This window comes from Phytophthora parasitica, assembly GCF_000247585.1.
Source record: "Phytophthora parasitica INRA-310 unplaced genomic scaffold supercont2.3, whole genome shotgun sequence".
Classification (NCBI taxonomy): Eukaryota; Oomycota; class Peronosporomycetes; order Peronosporales; family Peronosporaceae; genus Phytophthora; species Phytophthora nicotianae.
The window spans coordinates 1,121,737-1,123,902 of NW_008648989.1; the positions used below are offsets into that span (position 1 = coordinate 1,121,737).

General features: G+C 44.5%; 1 protein-coding gene across 1 annotated transcript; it reads right to left on the reverse strand.

Moving 5' to 3' along the window:
- Positions 1-395: 395 nt before the first annotated feature.
- Positions 396-1,533, reverse strand: PPTG_01507 (hypothetical protein). The gene is made up of 4 exons (XM_008894835.1): positions 1,414-1,533; positions 1,051-1,312; positions 635-961; positions 396-568 (listed from the first exon to the last, which is right to left on the reverse strand). The coding sequence occupies exons 2-3, from the start codon at positions 1,262-1,264 to the stop codon at positions 912-914; spliced, it is 264 nt and encodes an 87-aa protein (XP_008893083.1). The 5' UTR covers positions 1,265-1,312; positions 1,414-1,533; the 3' UTR covers positions 396-568; positions 635-911.
- Between the last annotated feature and the right edge of the window lie 633 nt (positions 1,534-2,166).

Here is a 2,166-nt window from a genome sequence, read left to right on the forward strand (position 1 = left end):
ATGTGGCGGCAGGGTAGGTGATGACTTCTGTAGAACAGGCAGTTGCACGTCCAGGCAATGTCGTCGCACATGACCGTTTCGGTATTACAGACGACTTTCTAACATGACACACTCGCAGGGGCCCGTTTGGATGACGCACCCACCATGAAATTAACGAAACGCCCCACTCCCTTTTTACTTTCACAAAAATATCCGCTGACAAGCGACATGCAACGGCTCTTAAGAACTTTGATACAGTCTTGGGCACGCGTGATGTTGCGTGCTATTGTCTAATAGAAAAAATGATCTTCTGCGTTATCGTCATTTGATGCTGCAACAGACCTGCAATAGTCTTGTCAATTCTTGTATTGTGGCCCAGCAACATCTTGACTTGGTTCCAGTTGGACTCGATTCTATTCGTGGTGGTATTGCCAGCGGTGAAAACTTTCCTTTTGGTGAATTTAGCCCACATATCTCGACAGGAATCCAATTTTTTTTTTGAAGTATGCAAATAAGCTTTCACGTTTCTCGTCCTTACAGTATTGTCGTAGCTCCTTGAAGCAAAAAATTGTATCTGAGGCGAGAGGTACTGTTCAAACCACGCAGCAAACGTTAGAGCTTAGGATAAACACGACATTAACATGAAATATCATACCTGTAAAGCATCCTTGTCATCAGTCGAAGCAATTCCTCGCATTGAGATACCTTTAGGCGATATACAGGGCGCTTCATCACTTTTTTTCTAGTAGCTGATCTCATGGAACTGACCCAACAATACTTTGGTCCTTGGATAAACCTCTTTCAGCATGACCCACTCGACAAAATCCTTATCAATCACCACTGACTAAATCTGCTTCCAACCTGGGTTCTTCTCCTTGAAGTACTGCAAAATGCTTGAAATTGTCACTGCCTGCTCGTCCAGGCTAATGCAATCAAAGACCGGAAAACCCTCTGCCAGTAGGAGTAGTGACAACCAAACTCCCTGTGTCGAAAAACAGCAAGATGAAACCGAGTTAACTATAAAGTTGCTGTACAGTGAGATAAAGTCGCTATAATTTTCTCGATACGCACCCAAGTGATAGCCTAGATTGTTAGTGCCATGCGTAAAGTCCATCGCCAGTGTCTCGACCCATCGCTCAAACATCATCTTCTGCAACTTTGACTGCATCACAACCCCGGTCGTCAGGCCCATTTGATCTTGCATTACAAGAACATCGCTTTCATCCAGTTGACGAAGTGCATGAAGCATGTCCTTTAAGCGATCTTCAGCGGAATCTCTCCCCATGATGTTGCGGAATCAGGTTGGGAGTCTGTTGAGGAGTAATCTTGCCTCCTATCGTTGCGGAAAGGGCAAAACAAAACAAGCGAAGTGAGGTAAAGAAACATGTTAATTAAAATATCACCAACCAATAAAAAACAACTCGCTTTACATACCAATCCGCTCATTCATGAAGTTTGCAATATGCTTGGAAGAAACGCGTGCATCTGCCAACGTCTTCACACCTTCACGGTCTTATTCGTCCAGCGGTAACAAGTTGTCAAGTAAGAAGAAGCTTGAAACGCAGTTGTAGGGTGGGAATGGATATAGTTCTAAACTTAGTAACAGTGCAAATTAGTACTGAATGCCAAACGTACATCAACCTTACCATTAACGTACCTCGTTGATAATTTTGATGATAAAATCATCTTCTCCAGCCGGACTCACAACCGCAGTAAACCGGGCACTGCACCCGCAATAACACGTCTTGCGATTTCTGTAGCCTTTCGAGCGAGAGCTCTGAGAAACGCCGTGAGTGCAGCGAAATATCTTGTAGGCATATCGATACTCCGATGGTAGTTGATCATCATGAGTGCTGCAATAAAAAATAGAAGACGTTAATGTACATCGCGACGGCATAAAAAAATAATGCGAACCTGTTGCATAGCACCGTTGTTTGCGAACTGCGAACTCGAAACTTCAGGTTGTTGCGCTTCTTGTAGCCGTCGAGAACGTCGTTAAATTCTTCCCAGTCCGAGATTTAGCGAGACGGGAAGGGAGCTACAACATTGATAATCTCATCACGGTCGGCGTACAAACTCTGCATGCAGCGGAGCTGCCGTAGCTAACGTCAGAGGAAGACGTACGACTCAAAGAGTCCCTAAAACTAAGTTCCTTATCCGAAGGAAACTTACAGCCCAAGAACCAGG